This window comes from Crotalus tigris, unplaced genomic scaffold, assembly GCF_016545835.1.
Source record: "Crotalus tigris isolate CLP2741 ecotype Arizona unplaced genomic scaffold, ASM1654583v1 scf7180000018690.2240587, whole genome shotgun sequence".
NCBI classification, from domain to species: domain Eukaryota; kingdom Metazoa; phylum Chordata; class Lepidosauria; order Squamata; family Viperidae; genus Crotalus; species Crotalus tigris.
The window spans coordinates 1867374-1886689 of record NW_024097149.1 but is presented as its reverse complement, the minus strand read 5'-3'; the positions used below and the strand labels follow the sequence as shown (position 1 = coordinate 1886689).

The window sequence follows — 19316 nt, the reverse complement described above, 5'->3', positions numbered from 1 at the left end:
TTTATCAATACCACGGTTTTCCCAAAATATTGATCATTGGCCACTGAAGAATTGTTAACACCTTTCAATCTCCCATTATATATCTTCCATTCTTCCATGAAGAATTGAGATTGAGCTTCTTGACTAAGGTATATCAGGTTTTATTAAAACTAATGAATGGGAGAGATGGTTTTATTTGAAGGAGATGCAGTTGATCTGAGGCATCAAGTTCAACCTTCAAACTGAGAGTAAAGCTGTGGCTCTTCTAGTTTTACAGAAAGTAAACTTTCCTCCCATTGAAAGACAAAGCTGAAATGCTTTGTGATCTCTCTCAGAAACTGTGATCAGCCAGTAGTTGCACTGACATAACAGTTAGCCTAGTTGCAAAATGGACCCATTTCCAAAGTTCACACAGTTCACTAAAGCAAACTGGGTTTAACAAAACATGCTGAGCTCCATCGGAAATGGAGGGAAAAAGTTTTGAATGTTTTGTTCATAAGAAATTTATTTCCTTCCTTTCTCTCCAGGATCATAAGAACAAAACAGATAAGGTAGCAGCAGTTCATGCTAAATGTTACCATTAGGGCACTTTGCAGGGAATTGGAAGAAGGAAAAATATAATTTAAAATACTTTTCGAAGTTGCTGACTGGGTGTGGCACTTAAGAGGGCCGAATGTGTCTGGCATTGTTTGCTTTTAAGTGGGGAAGGGATAAAAGGCACCATCATTTCAAGCATAAAGGTCAGTATTTAGTGGCATTATACTCAACTGGTCCTTATGAAGTCATAGGAGCCCTGACATGCCAGTGGCCTGGAGGCCTCATGGGAAAAATATTGGATTGGTGGTCAGCTTAGAGATGACCTTGACAGCATAAGAGAAGTGATGAGCCTCAGCTTCTGCAAAGGTATAGGCTACAGCTGTTATGGAGGCCAAAGATTTGTTCGTTGTCTAGAGGTTGGAGGCTGGTTTAGATCACTGAAGCCAGATCTCCAGCTCTGGGGACAAGGTGATTACATCCCCCCCCCCTCCAATCCTATTAGCTTGTTTTGGTAGGTTTATGGCTGATACTTTGCTGCTTTGACCCATTGGGTCCTTTATAGGATTGGTCTTTTTTGACTGTAAGCCTTGGGTCATTTAGGAGTCGGGCACCTCAAAACTTCATAATAATTGTTTGATCCTCTTAGGCTACCTTTGTTGAATTCCAATATTGTATCTTCTTTTTCCTCTGACTTGGGAGCTACTAATTGCTAAGAATGCATACTCAAAATCATTCCTATGAACTTCACCTTTCCCACAGGAATACTTTAAAGAGTGTCTTGGTTACTGGTCAACTACCCAATGACCTGGTAGGTGAGGAAAGAATTAAGATCTACAATGGCTGCTTTCTGTGCCATGAATTTCTTAAAGCATCATCAGCTTTGCTCCAAAATACCACTTCTTCTAAAAACATAATAAAACTACTATTAATACTTACTAAATGTTGCTGAGCCTATTGCAGAGCACAGTCACTTTTAAAGCCATCTTTGAGCTTCACAGCTAAGCAGAGCACGAGTTCCCTGTAGCATTTACTGTATGTGTATGTGTTGAATGTATCTGGGCCACCCTACTGCACGGGGGTCAAACTTGCAACGTCACGTGACGTGTTGCAATGTATCGTGACTTTTTTGCCATTGCCAGCAATGGGGTGGGCACCGTTTTGCCAGGATGCATCCAGCCCACGGGCCAGCAATTTGACACCCCTGCCCTACTGCACTCCCTTCCTCAGCCAATCCTCCTATATTGCTTATTATCCAAAACTTCCTAACTGCCCTCCTTAGTTGTTGCGAGTAGTAACTCCACATGGCATTGTAGAGATTCTTCTTACCCAAGCCAACCTGACTCCTTGTTCTGTTCTATCTATCTATCAGTGAATACAGTTAGAAAAAAAATGGGATGTACAGGATAAAACCTGTACACAAATTGGAACACACAACCGTGGGTCTTTAGATTAGTGTTAGCAGAGGCTTCCCCGGGCATAACTGCCACATCACGTCCCCTTGTTTTGCAAGTTCTGAATTAAAATTTAGGAAGCAGTAATATTTTCATAAAAAATTTAATAGTAAGACAGACTATATACATTGATGATATACATTAAAATATTTTCAATTAATTTATCAATACATGGTTATATTATTAACAGTACAAAGTAACAGTCATCTGTACCTTGTGGGGAAAAATGTTTTAAAGTGCAGTTTTGATGCCAGATAGCACAGGTGGCAGTCTTAAGGGTTGTTCAGCCAGGCATGCCACCATACCTTGATGCCCTAACAGCATAAGAAACTCAATTGAAAAAAAAAATACAACTCTTGCACATTTATCAACCTTGACCACCATAACACCTGTGGACTTCAACTCCCAGAATTCGCCAGACAGCCATGCTGGCTGAGGAATTCTGGAGTTGAAGCCCACAAGTCTTAAATTTGATCAGGCTGGACATCCCCAGTTTAAATCAATACCTAACACGCAAATTTAAATAAAAACTTAAAGAGTATAGAGTTGTCAAGTGATTAAAAGCAGATACTTTCCCGCATCTGACTTAATTTTTTTTCCAATTCACTGATTTTTCTGCTTGCTTCCTTTTTCCCTTTCAAATTCAGCAATCTGATTAAATATATTGAGTAAGTTCTGAGGCAGCTGTTTTTTAGCACCACTGCCTAATTGTTCTTTACCGTTCAGCACAGCTTCCTCATCTCCTCCTTTGCCACTTGGAGAGTCTCTTTCCCTGCTCTTCGATTCTTTCTCACGTTTACCCCTGGCCACCTCAGCTCTACCATCCGCATTGAACCTACTAGGTTCATTCATCCATCGGCTGGTATATTGTTTGTAGTGTTCAGCGGATTTGGAGGAGTAATCCGACCCTGTGGGGGACGTGGAGTACTTGGCTTGGCTTGGGCTGAACTTGTGATAACCCTCCCTCCTGCCCAGCTCTTTTTCCAGCCTTCCTGAATCACTGGCCTTATTTCTGTCATCAGAGTGTCTCTGGTAAGATCTTGTACTATCCTTCCTATTGGAGGAAGCTCGGTCTGATCTACTCTGTCTTTCAGTCTTGCTACTATTTGACCGAGTCTTGGACTGATGGTGAGAATCCCTAGCATCTTCAAACTTACCTCCACAGAGGTCATCTTCAGCATACATCTTTAAAAACCCACAATCTCCTCCTCTGTCTCTTACCTCGGGTTTTTGATTGGCTAGCCTGTCTTGCCTCTCTAGCAATTTTTCCACTTCGTGCTTTTGATTAAGGAAAGAAGCAGAGGTATTGGCGGGAGGGGAATAGCTGTCCTCTTCCCTACTCAGATGGGAAAACATCCTAGATGTGTGTTTTTTAGAGCTGCAGGAGGATTCGGACCGGTTCCGACTCCTTTTCTTACACTTTTTGTTATCGGAGGAGGAGGAAGAGTAGGAGGAAGAAGAGGCAGACTCATCTGATGAAGTACCACAGGAGGAGGAAGAAGTTGACTTTTTTCTTTTCTTCTTCAACCTAAAAGTTTTAATTAATCATGAGGCACCGCAATTAAATTTCACAATGAGGTTGTGCGAAAGCTGCAACTGCTAAGCTAGCAAAAGTTTGGGTATTAATAGGTAAAATACGAGGATATAGATTGACTACAGGAGCAAAATTCTGGATTTCTTTCAACTACATGACAAGTTAGTTTTTTATGTTTTCTAATAGGTATACCTGAAAACTCAACTACTACTGCTAGACTTCATGTAGAAGAGAATATACATAGCTCAGGGTTGAACTGTGGAGTCCTTGGTGAACTCTGGGCTTGACTGCTTGGCTTGCAGATGTTTCATTACCCAACTAGGTAACATCGTCAGAGCTAGTGTGTGTGGGGTTTGCTCCCTGTTTATATACAGTAGCTTGCCCTGCTACTGTGAGCATCCCAGACCAAGCTGGATTCAAAAGTGCTATGGAATTCCTGGAAGTTTAGCCTTTAGACAAATCAGTCATCATTATACATATAGAAATAAATTATATTTACACATCATTCAAAACAGACAATTAAAAAGCTAAGAAGAAAACAAAGGCCAATACTCAGATAAGCAGGGATTAACAACAGACAAGCAAGCAGAAAACAATATTCTAATTAAGGAGCTCCAACACAACTCATCGGTACTAATGATGTTATCTAGTACTGAACATCTGCAAGTAAACAACAAAGCTCAGCACCAAGGATACCACAGAAGTCATATTTCTACTACACAGAATCTACCAGACGATCAACATTTCCTATCAGAGATCAGAACTATACTTTAATGATGCATATACATACAGTGCATTCAGAAAAGTATTCAGACCCCTTTCACTTTTGTCAATTTTGTTATGCTGCAGGCTGATTCTACAGTTGTTGAAATTCATTTTTTCCCCTCATGAATCTACACTTGGCACCACATAATGACAAAGTGAAAACAAAACTTTATAAACCTCGGTAAATTTATTAAAAAGAAAAAACTGAAATATCACATTGCCGTAAGTATTCAGACCCTTTGTCATAACACATGAAATTTAGCTCCAGTGCCTCCCATTTCTCTGGATTGTTGTTGACATGTTTCTAGACCTTGACTGGAATCCATCTGTGGTAACTTAAACTGATTGGACATGATATGGAAAGGCACACACCTCTATAGAAGGCCTCAGAGCCGACAATGCCTACTGTAACAGAGCAAAAGCTCCGAGGTCAAAGGAACTGCCTGCAGAGCTCAAAGACAAGGTTATTGCAAGGCGTAGGTTTGGGAAATGCTACAATAAAATTTCTGCTGCACTGAACACTGGCCTCCATACTTCTCAAATGGAAGATGTTTGGCACAAGCAGGACTCTTCCAAGAGCTGGTTGCCTGGTCAAACTGAGCAATCAAGGAGAAGGGCCTTTGTAAGGGAGGTGATCAAAAACTCAACGGTCACTCTGATTGAGCTCCAGAGATTCTGTGTGGAGATGGGACAGAGTTGGGACAACCATTACTGCAGCCCTCAACCAATCGGGGCTTTATGGCAGAATGACGTAAGCCTCTCCTCAGTGCAAAACACATTATAAAGCCTGCTTGGAGTTTGCAAAAAAAGTACCTGAAGGACTCTCAGACTGTGATGAACACGATTCTCTAGTCTGATGAAACCAAGATTGAACTGTTTGGCCTCAATTCTAAACATAATGTCTGGAGGAAATCAGGCAACGGCCCAATACCACCCCAACAGTGAAGCGTGGTAGTAGTAGCATCATGCTGTTGGGGTGTTTTTCAGCAGCAGGGACTGGGAGACTGGTTAGGGTTGAGGGAAAGCTGAATGGAGCGAAGTACAGAGATATCCTCAATGAAAACCTGTTCCATAGTACTCAGGACCTCACACTGGGCCTAAGGTTCACCTCCCAACATGACAACGATCCTAAGTACACAACCAAGATAACAGGAGTGGCTTAGGGACAACTCTGTGAATGTCCTAGAGTGGCCCAGTCGAAGCCTTGACTTGAATCCTACTGAACATCTCTGAGGGACCCGAAAATGGCTGTCCACTGACGGTCGCTGTTCAACCTTACTGAGCTTGAGAAGATTTGCAAGGAAGAATGGCAGAAAATCCCCCATTCCAGGCGTGCAAAGTTTGTCGCATCATACCCAAAAAGACTCAAAGCCATAATTGCTGCCAAAGGTGCTTCAACAAAGTACTGAGTGAAGGATCTGAACACTTATGCCAATGTGATTTTTCAGTTTTTTTTCTTTTTAATAAATTTACAGACATTTCTAAAAGTCTGTTTCACTTTATCATTATGGAATGCTGAGTGTAGATTAATGAGGAAAAAAATGAATTTCAACAATTGTAGAATCAGGCTGCAGCATAACAAATTTGACAAAAGTGAAGGGGGTCTGAATATTTTCTGAATGCATTGTACATACATACTAGATAAGCCTAATGTGGCTGTATCTTGAGGACTATCTGTACATTAGCCTCACTTAGATAGTCAAATCATCCAAAATGTTCAACCTATACAACAATCATGTTCTATTTTGGAAAGGGCTTAAAGCATTCAAAAACCATGTCTTAGAACAGTTTTCTTTACATTTGACAACTTTTAAGAAGTGTGGACTTCAATTCCCAGAATTTCCTAGGGAGCATGCTGGGAGTTGAAGTCCACATCTTAAAAGTTGCCAAGTTTGAAAAACACTGCCTTAGAACTAGCCTTTCGTTGTAAAATAAATTTCTAGCAGTACCTTCTTTTTAAATAAATAACACTGAGAGAAAAAAACACATTAGAAAACAAGCAGCATCAGTTTCAACAGTGAATTATTATACTTACAGCATCAGATTGCTCTATGGTTCATGTAAGAAAAGCTGAATGGGCACACAGATACGAGATACTAGATAAATTAAAACAGGTTACCTTTTTTCTTCTTTTAAGAGTTTACGCAGTTTTTCTGCACTTGTTTCTACTTTCTTTTCTTTCTGCCTCTCTTCTTTTGCCGCTTGTTTCTCTCTAATTTCCAGAGATTTCTTTTTTAAATCCCAATATCAAAAATATGGTATTAACAAGTTATCACGAATGAGTCCCATTCAACCCGCAATATACACAATTTACAGAAGTCCCAAAGGAACCATGTGCAAAAATTAGAAATATTAAAGGAAAAAAAATATTACAAAGGATGGTTAAGCGATAGGGATGAATGGGCATGGTATTACGGTTCATGTTGTAGTTTGTAGCCCAAATTTTAAAAGGCAAGGAGAAGGAAAAAGTCCAGGTTATTAGTATCCCGTAACCCATTATCAATCCAGGAAGTATGAATGGAAGATTAATATGGCAACCAGCAAAATAGTTGGTCATAAAGGATAATCAACCGAGCAGAAATTAAGGGATGTGCCATTATTGAATTTATACGTAAAATGTGATCCCGATCAAAACAGAATTGAAAAGGGCCATGTATGAATACAAACCATTTGGCAACGGTATCACAGCCCAGTTTGATGCACAGTTTACACACGGAATCGTATTCCACAGGGTTGTTGGTGATGAGCAGCACCAGAGGTCACACACAGCAGCAACAGTTCCAATTCGGAGGAAAATGCATTGGAGAAAAACGTATCATCAGTATTACAGGAGAAGACCTGGCCAGGCTCAGATGCATATCAAGGGAGCTTTGCATAGAGCATGCTCAGGAGGATGTTCTAACTGGTGGGCCCCCACCAAGGAAAGCAGAGCAAAAGTGGGCACGCACGTTTTTTTTTTAATTCAAACACTTCCATTCATCAATTACTTTCAGCTGTCATATTAAATGGGGGAACTTGTGGATAAAGTGACATAATCGCTTACAGGTCTCACATGTACCTCTCTTCACCTCACAGAAGTAAAACGTTGGAGACAGGCACATACAGAGTGACTCTGAGTCTCTTCCCAACATGCATTTTAATTCAAAAACAAAAGCAACTGTGATCCACAAAATCCCGGTTAATAAATTTTGAAGGTATGCCAAAAGTCAATTGCTTAGGTCACAAATCTATATAAATCGTATCATGGCTACAATTAAAATGCCTCAGTGCTACGTGTTCCCCTTGCCCGTTTCCCAGTCAGACATCCCTGACAGTGGCCATATGAGATAAAAACATTTAGCTCTGACTAGCAGAAAATGCTTCCTCACGCAAAAGTGATTGCAGACAAGAAAAAAAAAAGGCCAACACATAATTGCTTCTGGAATACTACACTGGTGACTTTCTTTAGTCAACTAACAGAAAATAAAGAATCACCTGTATCTGTTTACGGAGCTTCAACAAGGCCTCTTCAGCTTCTTGAAAGCTTTCGTCTATGCTTAAAGCCTTCTTGTAGTAACTCTCGGCATTCAACAATTTATCTTCCTCTTCCAACCTGTCAAAGGATTTTTAGCGCACATGAGCCGGAAGTGCTTTAAACTTAATACATTTTTAAGAATGCTCTTTTCTTAGCCTGGCTCAATCTTCAGATATGGACCTAGAACACAATTCAGACCTCAATGTGGACAAAGCAGAAGAGGATGAATCTACTCTGTAAAGTGGCATGTTTATGGCTGTTCTGTTTTAAATATGCAAAGTCCTCTTTTTGACAGCTGTACCACTGGTCCTCAATTTATGACCGCAATTGGGACCAGAATTTCCATTGCTAAGAAAGGCGGTTATTAAGTGAATCGCAACCAATTTTACGACTTTTTTTTGGGGGGGGGGGTCACAGCTATTGCTTGTCAGAAGCCAGCTGGGAAAAATCGCAAATGTGATCACATCAGACTCGGGACGCTGCAACTGTCGTAAATATATGTCAGTTGCCAAGCGCCCAAATTTTAATCACATGACCATGGGGATACCGCAACAGTTGTTAAGTATGAAAAAAAGGCATAATTCACTTTTTTGAGTGCTGTTGTTAACTTCGAATGATCACTGAATGAATGGTTGTAAGTCAAGGACTATCTGTATTGAAATGTGGTGTTTGTATTCATCAACGACTATTCCAAATTCATTTTCACAAGCAATATTACCAAACTAGTATAAAGGGGTCTCAGCTGTGAATAGCCACCCAGTGAAAAGATGTGGGGTTAGGATGCTAGAGGAATAACAAGACGTTTAGCAGCTGTGAAGCATGCACACACTATTCAGGTAATCATGAAGAAAGGAACTAAAAATAAAATTGCCAACAACGTAATGTCCTTTTACAAAATGATGGCATAGCCACATCTAGAGCAGCATGTACCCTTGTAGTAACTGCATTTGATAAAGGATGTAACAACTGGAAAAAGGCAGAAAAAGCAACAGCGATGAACATATGTCTCAAACCTCCTCACTACAAGAAAAGGACTGAATGTTTGGGATACTTTAGTTTGGAAAAAACAACAGCAGGAGTGGGCTGTATCTCCTACCTGCGTATAGACGCATATAGTTGATGACTGAGAGAAACACGAAGCCGCACTAAGATGGACTTCAGCCTGACTCAGCAAGGTTATTATGTTCTTAACCAACTTTGCTGCATCTCAAAATCCGATTAACATTCGTTTTACCTCCTTATCGCCTTCATGAATAAACCTGCTGAAGGCTACAGGATCCAGGATCTCTTGGCATCCACTCAACGCTACTTTGATAGATAAAACACTGAAGAGCACAATTTTTGAGCCACCTCTATATCCACTTCATTGCCATGCAAACCAGCCCACATTTAACTGGCTTGCTAATCAGAAAGCTGTTTTTATTTTGGAAGCACAAAACAGATGGCGGTTATCTTGAGCAAGCAGATATAAGTGGGAGGGGAACAGATGATTTCATATGAAGCTGTGCTCCTCAATTTAGCTACACAATCAGATCTAACCAAGTTATTGTTTAGCTTTAACCAGGTATAAAATATAGATGAAAGAAACATTAAATGCACAGAATAGAGAAACTATAAAGGACACAAGGCAACACTTACTGGCCTCCTCGTTCAACAAGCGTTTGACAAAGGTATTTTCTAGCATTTCTGTGCGTAGGGCACTGCTCTAAAGCAATTTCAAAATCCTCAATTGCTTTGTTCAAGCTTCCCTTTGTGGCATATCTAGAAGAAAAAAAAATACCTGTGAGAATTCCTGCTTTTCACTTGCTGGTGAAATTATTGGATTGCACACATAAAACAAGATACTTACAATGCTCCACGGGCTACTAAGGCTTCAACATTTTGGGCATCTATTTCCAATGCCTTGTTGTATTCATTCATGGCATCAACGTGGCGGCCCTCTTTAAAATAATCAACACCAATTTTTACACTAAAAATAAAATTAGTTGAATTAAGATTTCAATATGAAATCTTTACGAAGAATGCAAATTAATCACTATATTAAAAACAAATCCCAATAATTTATTTTACCACCAGTTTCTCTATCAGACTGGCAATTCCCCCCCCCCCCCGAAACTATTTAAAAACCAAAATTCAGAAAGACAGTAAGAAGCAAGGAGGATCTTTGAGGAATTAAAATTTACTGTTTATCGTTAGCCTACAGTTGGAAGACTGAACAATACATTACTACTAATAAAGTACTGGTAGTCCTTGACTTAAGACCACAACTGAGCCCAAAATTTCCATTGCTAAAGCAAGACAGTTAAATAAGTTTTGCCCCATTTTGCAACCTTTCTTGCCACAGTTGTTAAGTGAATCTGGCTTGACTCTGCTTGTCAAAAGGTTGCAAAAGGTGATCACATGACCCCGGGACATTGCAACGGTCATAAATAGTGGCCAAAATTATGGAAACCTTTTGGGAAAAGTGTATTTTTGAGGTCTGATGGCTAATAACACCACTTGTTTTTTTGGAGTAGTACCATAAAATTATATATCAATAGAAAGATAATTTAATCAAGAATGTAATGCGACAAAATTTGTTCAATTATCTGTGCTGTATTCTATGAAAAGTTATAGCCAAATAACCAGAAAAAGGAAGCACAACTTGCTTAGGTTGATACCAGGTAGCTTTCCTTCATCTGATTGTAGCCAATGAGCGTGAGTGTTTAGAGAGCCAATCAGGTGTCGTCTTGTTTTGGCAATGAGCCAATCAGATCACAGTAGGATTCAGTTATTGATGTCATGTATTGAAGCTGAGAGGAGGACATTTGTCAGTGCGTTATGTGATCGCTATCAAGTTGGTTGGGTTTTTTTGTGTTCTTTCATTTAGTGAGCTTGTAAAACGTAATAAAATTAATGGTGCAAAGAGTTGACTGGTTGCACAGAAAGCGATGTAAAATAGTATTATTAAGTGAACAAAGCTACAGTTATAAAGAAATTAGAAGAAAAATTGGTGGAAAGTCTTAACCGAAGGTGGCATTTCTACTGTACACTTTTCCCAAAAGGTTTCCACAGTTTTGGCCACTACTGTACAAGTCAGTTGTCAAGCTGCAATGATTGTAAGTGGGCAAAACAGTCGTAAGTGACTTTTTTCAGTGCCACGGGAAACTTCAGTCACTAAATGAATAATTGTAAGTCAAGGATTACCTATAATGCCACCTTTAGCATCACATAAACCTTTAATATGGCTGAATGACAAAACTATTATCTGCTTCCAAAATCCAGGCAGGGCTTTTAATTGGCCTGGAAGAAAGTTGTTCTTTCCCAACATCTAGAACTATCTTGTCATGAAAACAAAGCTGTGTGTACCATTTTAAGGCCCACGAAGCAGACTGTCTTTTCCTCAACGCAACAGCAAAATCCTCTTCATTGAAATTTTTGCTGGGAAAAAAAAAAAGAGACAAAATGTTTAATCAGATAGTCTATTTACAGCCTGTCCAAATAAATGACAAAACTACTGGAGTTGTCTCGCATCGCACTCCTGTCAGAAGCACCAAAGCACTTCCGGGTTGAAAGGATTAGCCAGTGATATCATTGTTGCCTGGAGCAGGGGTCCCTTGGCCTGGAGGATGCCCAATTGGAGGCTCCTTTCATGTCCCTGGCAGGAACTGGCATGAAGGATGGGAACTCATCCCATATCATGGCGGCACTCAGGTCTTGACTCAGGTTTACTAACCTCCAAGCCAGCATCCCAACCACACAAGCCACTGTACTCCGGAGCTGTCTAATTCTAGTCAGGAATGTTAACCGAACAGCCACATTTAGCTTACATTTGGTGTTTCTACCTGATTAGGTAGACATTTTAAGTGGTATGAAAACCTGCTTTGTCTTATAGCAGTGGTTCCCAACCTTTTCTATACCCTACGCCCCTAGAACGCTTCTGATATATTCTCGCACCCCTTACAAATGTTCGAAATAATAGCAACAAATTATACATATACACTATAATTTTGAAAATCCAAGTTTTCACACCCCCTGGAATATCATCTCGCACCCTTGGTTGGGAACCTGTTCGTATAGTTGAATTAGTGATTAACTCTGATACTTTGGGGGAGGGAATTCCTTTCTCGGCAAATGATGGAAATGTCATTTTTAACCGACTCATCAATGAAGGAATTATGTTTCGGTTAAGATGTTGTTTATATACCTTTGTAGTCCTCTCATTAAGGAGGGGGGACTAGATTCATCTAGTCCTAATTTGCTTCCTAGGAACTCCACTACAGCCGGATTGGCAAAGCCCAAAGAATTATGCAAAACGTTTTCATATGTTTCCAAACTACTGGCTACGTCAATGCTCCTCCTGAAAAACAAACAAAAAGACCACCATGAACTGAGATAAAACAATATTTTCTCTGTTCATCTTGTATTACCAACACAAGAAGTAGTACTATGAAAAGATTTGAAATAAAGCCCATCCCTTTTTGAATCAGGGGCCCCAAACTCTTCTGCTCATCAACCCAGTCAGGAAATTCTGCAATGTTCCTCGACATACCAAGTACTTATTATATGAAAATAGATTAATAAATACTTCTTTAATAGTACTACTATTAGCTATTAGGATAAGAAATAGAATATATAAGTGAAATAGAGTAAGAATGCATTTTGTGGAATAACATGTTTACTTTAGGTATGGTAATTACTTTGTAATGGAATGAGAATAAGGAAATAGATTGCGATAATGGAAGATACGGTATTAGCAAAGGAGGAGGTATTAGAATAGAAATAGAATATATTTGGGAAATTTAATAGTGTAATTGTTGGAATAATATGTTTATCTTAAATAGTATAATCAATGTTATAAAAGGAGGGAAATTAGGAATACCCAAAATGTAAACAATATACCTAGTTAAGGCTAAATTGAAATATGGTAATTGGAAATTAATTAAAGCTTAAAAACAGGTTTTGGATTTGTATAAGTAAAATATCATTGATAATTTTATTGACTGTTTGAATTTTATTTAGAAATGTTTTATTTTGAATATGTTACATTAACTGAGAGAAACAGAGAGGGAACTTTTAAGGAGCAAATCTGAGTTGTATATTTATGATTTTGTGTTGTTGTTTTCTGGATAACTGATTACCCTATCACCAGGGTAATGGTGGTTCCTAAGCACTTTGGTGTAAAAATTGAAAAATCAGTAAAACTTGTTTAAAAAAATAGTACTACAAAATAATCACATCAACCCCTTGCATAATCCTTTTCTGAAGCATATTTACAGTACTCTCAAATGTTATATCAATACTCTGATATAACCGAGACATGCAGAGCTATGAAATAGCATCTTTTATTCTTGTCAATAAAAGTACTGTATTTTCTATTTTAAAGAGCTCAATGCAGGTAGTCCTCGACTTACAACAGTTCACTTAGTGACCGTTCAGTTACAATGACACTGAAAAAACGAATTATGACTTTTTCACACTTATTGCAACATCTCCATGGTCAGGTGATCAAAATTCGGATGAATGGCAACTGACTCATACGGACGGACGACGGTTGCAGTGTCCCAGGGCCATGTGATCACCTTTTGTGACCTTCTGACAAGCAAAACCACTTAACAACCGCGTTACTAACTTAACTGCAGTGATTCACTTAACAAATGTGGTAAGATACAGCCAAATTAATTTAACACGTGTTTCGCTTAGCAACAGAAATTCTGACTCAATTATGTTCGCAAGTCGAGGACTACCTGTACGTATATAACAAAAGGTTTATTTAAATCACTCAAAAAAGTATACCTCATTTCAATTTCATACCTGTAATGCACAGGCAAATCTTCAGAGCTGATTACTCCTAATTTGGTATTTGCTAGGCTCGGAGATAAAGCAGACTTGTGCAGCGATACACTGAGCTTTTCATGGTAGCGATCAATATCCTTGATTGCAGCTATTAAAATGGGGAGGGGGAAAAGACCAGAATTAAACAGCAGAAAACAATGCAAAATATACCTAGGGACAAATTGAAGAGTGATATGTACTTGCCTTGAATAAGGTCACCATTTTGATAATATGATAAGGGATCCCCATGGCTGCTTTGGGAAGGCACATCTCTTATTGGACAAAGAGCCTAAAATAGAAAATACATAATTCCAAAAAATTAAGGATAGACATACTCAGTTCCACTCCACAAAAAAAATACTGAAGATTTGCAGGACATCTATGCAGAAGTATTAACCTTCTACAGCTTTAAAAGCTGAATTTTTAATTTCAAAAATTGAGTGGATAACCTGGGAGAAGAGTATTCGTATCCTGTGTGATAATCACAATTTGTATTCAATATAAAACTCTTATACTATTTTACATAGGGCAGCGGTAATGTTAATGCAAATCCAGTCTGATAAGAACTAAATCAACAGACACTACAGCTGATTATTCTTACAAGTCTAATGTATAGAAATAGGAATGTTCTTTGTTGGCCAAGTGTGATTGGACACACAAGGAATTTGTGCACAAGCTCTCAGCGTACATACAAACAAAGTGATAAGTCATAGATCATAAACTGTATGATACAATCATAAATCATAAGATACAAACAAGTGATAAATCATAAGATACCAATAGAAGGTGGTAGTAGGAAAGATGAGAAGATAAGGAAGATGAGAAGGATAATAATAATGCAGTCCTACAACATGGGTAAATATCTTTAGATGTAAGATAGTGCTGTGGGAGTTATGTGTTTAGCAGAGCGACGGCATGGGGGGGGAGACTATCTTTGTGTCTAGTTGTATATTTTACATAAGGTCTATTGTATATTTTGCAATATTCTATTGAACACTAGCAACTATTCTCAGTTGCTCATGCCCTGGTCACTTCCCATATGGATCACACTTGATCAGAAATGCAACCAAAACACTTACTCTGTTCAGTTCAGGGCTTTTGTTAACTTTAACACATAATCCTTGAGTATAAGAAAGGTCATTTTTGCTAAGGCAGCAAAAAAATCTACTTTTGCCTTTTGCAAAGGCAAAAGCACATGAAGATGCTGAATCAGAGCTCCCTTAATTTTCTTGGATCAACTCAGCCAATTCAGTAGCACAAGAGACCAGGGAGAGAGAAACCCTTCAGAAAGCTGTTATCTCCTTTGCATTAACTTGCACAGTAACTTCTCTAACTTACCGTGATTTCTAAATCTGCTATCTCTCGCACAACGCCACTTCGCAGGCAGAACAGCACCATGAAAAAGCCAAATTCGCGAATGGAACTAATCCTCCCAATCACTATGTCACCGCGTTCAATATCCCGGAAAAAGAGCTCTCTCCTCTCTGCGCTGGGAATTTCCATAAACTGCTCCAATGGTGGCATAATAGCATAGCAATCTTCGGTCGATGCAAATTAAAAAAAAAATAGTTTTAAATACTGAAGCGCTACAGAGATTGCCAGGTAATTAAATGGTAACAGTCACGCATGCAAATCACTTGCAATACCGTTGGAATCAAATCCTATCAAATTAAATGGGTTCGCGTTTGAACAGGCATGTGTTGAAACTAGGAAATGTGCCATTACAAGATGGATACCATGATGGTTATAGACAAACATTAAAGAGGATGTTATCCAATCCTCTTGAAAGTCTACCAGGGAAGATGAATACAGATCTAACAAATCAAATATACTGCTAAAATAGATCTGCTTCTGACTTTCATAAAGATGTCTCCCAAGTCACTGTGGAAGCAGATAGACTTCTGAGTCAATGCAGCCAAATTCTTACCTTTCCTTTGTTATTATTCTAATTGCTGGATTAAAACATAATACAACTGAAAATATTTCAAATTTTAACTTGATTTTATTTTCATTGCACAAATACTTCTCAGTCTAAAAATACTCCACTCATATTACAGAATCTAAATTGTAATCCTTACAGGTTGCGCAGGAAAAGTTACAAGCAAAGTAGTATATATAATATTGATCGGGGTAACATCCAAATAAACAGGCAAAAGTTACACTGGGAAAAGATTTTTTCCCAATTTGAAGAAATTGGGGGGGGGGGAAATCATCCACTAGTTTATTTATTTATGCAAATTATATGCCATTCAATTCCAAAAGGGATCTGAATAATTTACAATGATAGACAAGGAGATAGTAGATAGGTAGGAAGGTAGGTAGATAGATAGGAAGGTAGGCAGGTAGATAGGAAAGTAGGTAAGCAGGTAGATAGGAAGACGAAGGTAGGTAGGTAGATAGGAAAGTATGCAGTTAGGCAGATAGGTAGGTAGATAGGAAGGTAGGTAAGTAGATAAGGTAGGTAGGTAGGAAAGTATATAAGTAGGTAGATAAAAAGATAGGGAGGTGGGTATGTAGGAAGGTAGGTAAATAGGAAGGTAGGTAGGTAAATAGATAGGCAGGCAGACAGTCGATAAGGGAGACAGACTGTCCTTGTTCAGCAATCAGCTAAATTTACATCAGTAACCAACCAATCCTCGTAGCTATAAACTTAGGTCTGTAAAACAAAAGAATGTTGAAGATCTTAAGCATAGTCATCATTTCACTTAGTGACTGCTTTTTTAGGAACCAAGTTGCTAGTCCCAATTGTGATTGCTAAAGAAGGAATACCTGTATATCAAATAGCATTAAAAGTAGAAAAAATAGGCAAAAGCATTACAAACTCTTTGTCTATTACAAATCCACAATTTTATAGAGAATTTTACTACTGGTATACACTTCCCAAGGTATGGGTATCAATTCAGTTGATTCAGTTCCTGTGAATTATTATTTTCTGCAAATCATTCAAAAATTAACATACATTTTTTTATTGTATCAGTGATATTCAAAAGTTTTGGAAGCTGTTCTCACCAAAACAGAAACCCAACGTTTTTAAGATTTCAAAAATGTTACAATGAAACGTTTGTCAAACCTGGTAATCATTTATTAGCCATAGCTAACAATTTTGTTCTGATAATTTGATTTAAATTACATCCAAAGTTGAATATGAAGTTAAAAATTGATTTTTATTTATATTTTTCTTCAAATTCCATATAATATATACACGAGTACATATTATCTATATAATATGTACACGAGTACATACTGTACAGAGCAATTTATTAATTTGTCTTCTCAAAAATGTGTCACTATTTTTTTTATTAAAAATCAAAATAAAAAAAGTAAACACCCCCTGAGGGCTTTCTTTATCAGCTCTCCAATGAAATGCTCCAATGTTCATCTTTTCTTGGCTTTACATCTCTAATTCCAAGCATTGACCGTAAGATGCACATTTATAAACATATCCAATCATCATGTAACTTCATTCTCTTACTTTCATTCTCCTCATTTCCAGTTTTTATTACTGGCACATTTGTTTTCCAAGAATGAGAAAAAAGAAGATCAGCTTTTTTTGAAATGAACTGTTGTATCTCAATATTTTCAACCCCTCTTTCTTTTCTGAAAGAGAAGAAAACAAATCAACATCCGTAAAAACATACTTTCTTAAACAAGGACCTGGCAATTTATTTGATAACAAGGAAGTAACTAATAAAAGAATTATAGCTTATTCAAAAGCATTGTTATGCTGTTTCTGATAGATTCCAAATAGTTGTTTCTTCATAATTATAAATCAACTGTTTTGCTTTGAGGCATTTTTGCCCTCAAAATACACTGCCTCATATCCAGCTATCGGGATAAGAATGCCTAGTCAGGTATTCAGAATCTCACAAAATATAGGCTTTTATTTGACACCATAAGATTTGTACATTGCAATACTTACCATGCATATTTAGAATTAGCTTTCATCAAAGTTCTTAATAAGGTTTAGACAACAGCCTTATTTATAGAATGCTTAGTGCCTGTCAATTAATATCTACTAACATCTAAAGTCCAGTTTTACGAATCCAACCATCTCCAGTAGGAGAGGCAATCATATTTTGTTTTCAATGGTAAATATCTAGGGGAAAAATAGGGAATTTTATGTATATTTTTACATACATAGAGAGACCTAGCTTTTAACCATGGCATCTCTAGGGAAAATTAAAGAATTTAATTTGCAGTATAACTAACTAAATCATCTCAATGAATAAGGAGAGACGATTATGCCATTCTCAGGAAAATAGTATGGAATTTATTACAGGCAGTCCTTGATTTATAACCATTTATTTGCTTAGTGACCATTTGAAGTTACAATAGCACTGGAAAAAAGTGACCATTTTTCACACTTACGACTGTTGCAGCATCCCTGTGGTCACGTGATCAAAATTCAGACTCTTGGCAACTGGCATGTATTCATGATGGTTGCAGTGTCCCGGAGACAAGTGATCTCGTTTTGCGACCTTGTGACAAGCCAAATCAATGGGGAAGCCAGATTCACTTAACAACCATGTTACTAATTTAGCCACTGCAATGAGTCACTTAAGGTGGTAAAATGGGGCAAAACTCACTTAACAGTAGAAACGTTGGGCTCAATTGTGGTCGTAAGTCGAGGACTCCCTGTAGGTCTTATTCAGGGTTCTGGATTTTAACCACGACATCTCTAACATTAAGAAAGCAAGCAATGTGAAAGATGGAAGCCGCTGCCAGTTCCCAGCAAGCTGCTTAAAAGCACGTCCAGTGGAGTGATTTTAAACACCGAATAAGGAGATGCTACCATGAGTTACCTGGGAAGGTTCACTTGCCAGTCCTGAGCCTCCATGTAAGTCGAGGCACAGCTGTGAACACACGTTACACTCTGCATATGACCAGAGGCACCCTCGCTTTGCACGGGTTCCAAGGACATTTCTTCTCGTTTCCCTTACAAGGCCCCAAAGGCTGAATTTGCAGCAATTCGCCTCCTCCCCCCGCCCCCCAAAGGGAAGCAAACAAGAACTGACTCGACTCCAGGCCGTTCTCAAGGACACGCCCCTCCGGTGTAGCCCCGCCCCCTCCATTACGGCGAGGGCGGAGCCACAAGACTTCGGCTCACCTAGCTGACGACAGCGACTCCAGGCCGCCCCCACCGGGGGGGAGCAGGCCGCAGAAATCGGGATTGTCCTGCTGTTCGGCGTGGAGCAGGGAGAGTAGCGGCGGCCCGTGGAAGCCGAGTGCCTGGCGAAGCAAGTCCCGCTCCATTTGTCTCAGCCAGACTACCGCCCACCCGCTGCACCTTGAGCGGCGGCAACTCCTCCCCTCACGCAGGCGGATTTCCCTGACCCGGAAGTTAAATCTTTCGCAGAGTTCCCTTTTCTTTCCCTCCCGTTGCTCGAACGAGGCTTGACGCATGCGCCTTGGCAGCTGTCGCCGACGAAGGGAGGCGGAGCAGACTAAAATGGGCGGAAGAGGTCTGGCGGGGGGGGGGGGTAGTTGGTGCCGCGGTGTTTCTTGCCGTGCTTGCCTGCAGCCTGAGCAATTCTGGGAGTTGAAGTTCACACGTCTTTCAGGTGGCCAAGGTTGAGGAAAACAGATGTAACCTCTTAGCACAGATGCGTTTGCACAAGATGCTGAGCTCGTTTGTGACTTGAGCGTGTGGAACGATTCCATTATATAAACTCTCCAAATTGATCGCTTCTGCTGTAGGAAGTAATGGCTGGGAATATTAGTA

The 19316-nt window shown here is 39.1% G+C and overlaps 1 protein-coding gene across 2 annotated transcripts; it reads right to left on the bottom strand.

The window, feature by feature from the left end:
• Positions 1-2054: 2054 nt before the first annotated feature.
• TTC14 (tetratricopeptide repeat domain 14) lies at positions 2055-18957 on the bottom strand. 2 transcript variants are annotated; one of them, XM_039355458.1, is made up of 12 exons: positions 18702-18957; positions 17067-17191; positions 14933-15132; positions 13799-13883; positions 13574-13703; positions 11967-12119; positions 11129-11200; positions 9630-9749; positions 9419-9541; positions 7741-7858; positions 6386-6495; positions 2055-3495 (listed from the first exon to the last, which is right to left on the bottom strand). In XM_039355458.1, the coding sequence occupies exons 1-12, from the start codon at positions 18845-18847 to the stop codon at positions 2571-2573; spliced, it is 2307 nt and encodes a 768-aa protein (XP_039211392.1). In that variant the 5' UTR covers positions 18848-18957; the 3' UTR covers positions 2055-2570. The 2 variants fall into 2 exon arrangements, with proteins under 2 accessions (XP_039211392.1, XP_039211393.1); XM_039355459.1 differs by lacking the exon at positions 18702-18957 and adding an exon at positions 18397-18636.
• Between the last annotated feature and the right edge of the window lie 359 nt (positions 18958-19316).